Source organism: Priapulus caudatus, unplaced genomic scaffold (genome assembly GCF_000485595.1).
Source record: "Priapulus caudatus unplaced genomic scaffold, Priapulus_caudatus-5.0.1 Scaffold1624, whole genome shotgun sequence".
In the NCBI taxonomy this organism is placed as follows: Eukaryota; Metazoa; Priapulida; class Priapulimorpha; order Priapulimorphida; family Priapulidae; genus Priapulus; species Priapulus caudatus.
Genome location: NW_014578685.1, coordinates 27,726 through 30,450, shown reverse-complemented (window position 1 = coordinate 30,450; position 2,725 = coordinate 27,726). Strand labels below are relative to the sequence as shown.

The window sequence follows — 2,725 nt, the reverse complement described above, 5'->3', positions numbered from 1 at the left end:
ACACAGTATTTGCAGATACCTCCTCCTAGAACTGAACTGTACTCAAGCCATGCAAACTGTTCCAGCCACTGTGTCTGGAATACCAATTCATATGACCGTCCTTGATTTGTTCTGTTCACAGTTTGAGTACAGAGCCGAGATTCTTGGAAGGTTTGGAGTGATCTTTTATGTATTTCACTTTCTGTTCCATTGTTAGTGATATCAACGGCACTTTTCCATTTACAATATTTCCAACATCGTAACAAGTAGGACTTTTGCGATCAGCAGGATTCTCCCCATCATTGCAATCAGTAGGATTCTCACCATCATTGCGATCAGCAGGATTCTCCCCATCATTGCGATCAGTAGGATTCTCACCATCATTGCGATCAGTAGGATTCTCCCCATTATGCGATCAGTCAGGATTCTGCACATCATTGACGATCAGTAGATTCTCACCATCATTGCGATCAGTAGGATTCTCACCATCATTGCGATCAGTAGGATTCTCACCATCATTGCGATCAGCAGGATTCTCCCCATCATTGCGATCAGCAGGATTCTCCCCATCATTGCAATCAGCAGGATTCTCCCCATCATTGCGATCAGTAGGATTCTCCCCATCATTGCGATCAGTAGGATTCTCACCATCATTGCGATCAGCAGGATTCTCATCATCATTGCGATCAGTAGGATTCTCACCATCATTGCGATCAGTAGGATTCTCACCATCATTGCGATCCGGAATAGCTGGAGCCGGTTCACGACTTCTGTTTAATGAAAATTAAATAGGCATTAGCCCAGAGTCCATGCTGATTCTGATCATATAATTATTGTTATTGTTGACAGGCAATTAGCCTGCCCTAGGTGTATAGGCTATGGATATGGTGCCTGGGTGGGTGAGTGTCAGGTAGCACATCATGATTGAAGCAATAGGTTATATGAAGTATAGCTTCATGCTTCATGAGCCGGCCCATGTCGCATCACATGCAAGTCCCCACTAGTTTGAAAAAAGTAATAATTAATTAAACATTTTACAAAATATTTTAAGATAGAAATACCTCATACAGTCTGTTTATACGCATACATTTCGCTGCAATTTCATTTCTAAGTCGCTCCTTCAGTCTCTTGTTCCGTTTCTGGTTCGGCATACTGTCACATGTGCAAAAATATCTCATTTATTGAACATGTTCAGTTGAACGAAGAAATCACAACACGGTCAGCCATGACACTGCAAATTGTCGTATCTTCAAACATTTTCACTGTTGTGTTTGTGAGCCTTATATAGAACCAGCGAATCTTTTAGAACACCAGAATTTTCTGGAAATGTCCCGAATGGTCCCGAAGATTACCGAACGTTGTAGAAGCCGGTGGACTGTCCTGAAAGCTTAAAAGAGGTCGCTGCGTATCTTGCACTATCGTAGACTAGTCCCTTGCCATATATTACTATCGTATATTACACGTAGTGAAGAGACAGAAAAGCAGTCTAGCACTACCAGTGCTGGGGGAACAGAAGCGCCGTATTTTGTGAGTAAATTTGGTTTCCAGTAAAAAATCTTTAAAAAAATTTGCGAGGGGCCTGAAAAAAAGGGCACATTCTTAAAAAAGGGCACATACTTAAATTAAGGGGGGGGTGCGCACCCCCTGCACCCCCCCCCTGAATCCGCCCCTGCAGTATGCAGGTAAACTATGTTGGCATACGGGTTTGAAATTTTGGTTATGTTTATATATCTTTATTGAGTAAACGTACGGTTTCTAGTATTCGTCAAAAAAGGGGCGTGTTCACACTTGTGGCAGGATGGTAGCCATGTTGGATTTATGTTCGTTATGGTGAATGTGGCATCTAATGCATTTGTAATTGTTCTGTTCTTGCAGATTAAATAAAAACCATGTAAGGGTTATATCATTTAAACGGGAGCGTTAAGACGTTTGAGTTTCTTGCCTCTGGAGCGATCCAGTAATGTTATTCTGTTAATTAGCTAACACTCTGTTAGACGGTCACTATACGTGCCGGGAGATGGCGTGCGTGAGGCAGGGAGGCGTGGCAAAGGAATGGAAATGGAGTATCAGAATAAAGGTTCATTCTGGAAAATATATAAAGTGTTTGTCCTCACTGAAGTTATAGGCATGACTTTACAAGTAGGGCATGTGAATGGAATAAATCATTTCGCAAAGAAGTAAGTATACTGAAAATAAATATCATTTGTTTCTAAATTGGCCGACCTACTTCGTAAATGTAATTACTAAAACATATTCCCATTACAATATTAAAATGATTTATGTTTTTTGACAGTAGGGGCCTACCGGTATGTCTAATCGCTTACTACATCGTTGCTTAAAAATACATTATCTATTATCTACAAATCTATTATTATTCACTCCTGATTATATTGTAGTAGTTTATTTTAATAGGTGCATTTTATATTACAGTTACAGCCAGTTACCATCGCAGATTCACAGGACATTTTAAAAGGTGCCAGAAAGAAGAATGTAACTTCAGTGTCTGGAACGGAAAAAAGCTCAGCTTTCGAGTGATGCTGTTCTCCTTTCATTGAAGCAGGCATGTTCCACCGCCATGTTCTTTGACACGATCCACCCAGTCGGCGATGATGGCGAGGAAACTGACAGCGCTGCATGACGAGGAGAAGCAGTTCGAGACCTATCGGTCACCCTATCTTACTTCCTTTTATATTGACTTTATTGTATGGGTGAAATGCGAGTTGTACGATGCAAAGTTCTGTCGGCG

The 2,725-nt window shown here is 41.1% G+C and overlaps 1 protein-coding gene across 1 annotated transcript; it reads right to left on the bottom strand.

Annotated features, from left to right (window-relative positions):
* Nucleotides 1–394: 394 nt before the first annotated feature.
* On the bottom strand, nt 395–1,130 carry LOC106817190 (circumsporozoite protein-like). Its single transcript, XM_014821856.1, has 2 exons — nt 1,048–1,130; nt 395–749 (listed from the first exon to the last, which is right to left on the bottom strand). The coding sequence occupies exons 1-2, from the start codon at nt 1,128–1,130 to the stop codon at nt 395–397; spliced, it is 438 nt and encodes a 145-aa protein (XP_014677342.1).
* Nucleotides 1,131–2,725: the final 1,595 nt, after the last annotated feature.

What these genes read in the sequence shown, in the direction of transcription:
- LOC106817190 (XM_014821856.1), bottom strand. Translation starts at nt 1,130, where the DNA reads ATGCCGAACCAGAAACGGAACAAGAGACTGAAGGAGCGACTTAGAAAT. An exon ending in TGTATGCGTATAAACAGACT is followed by an intron (nt 750 to 1,047) that starts GTATGAGGTATT and finishes TTCATTAAACAG; the next exon opens with AAGTCGTGAACCGGCTCCAG.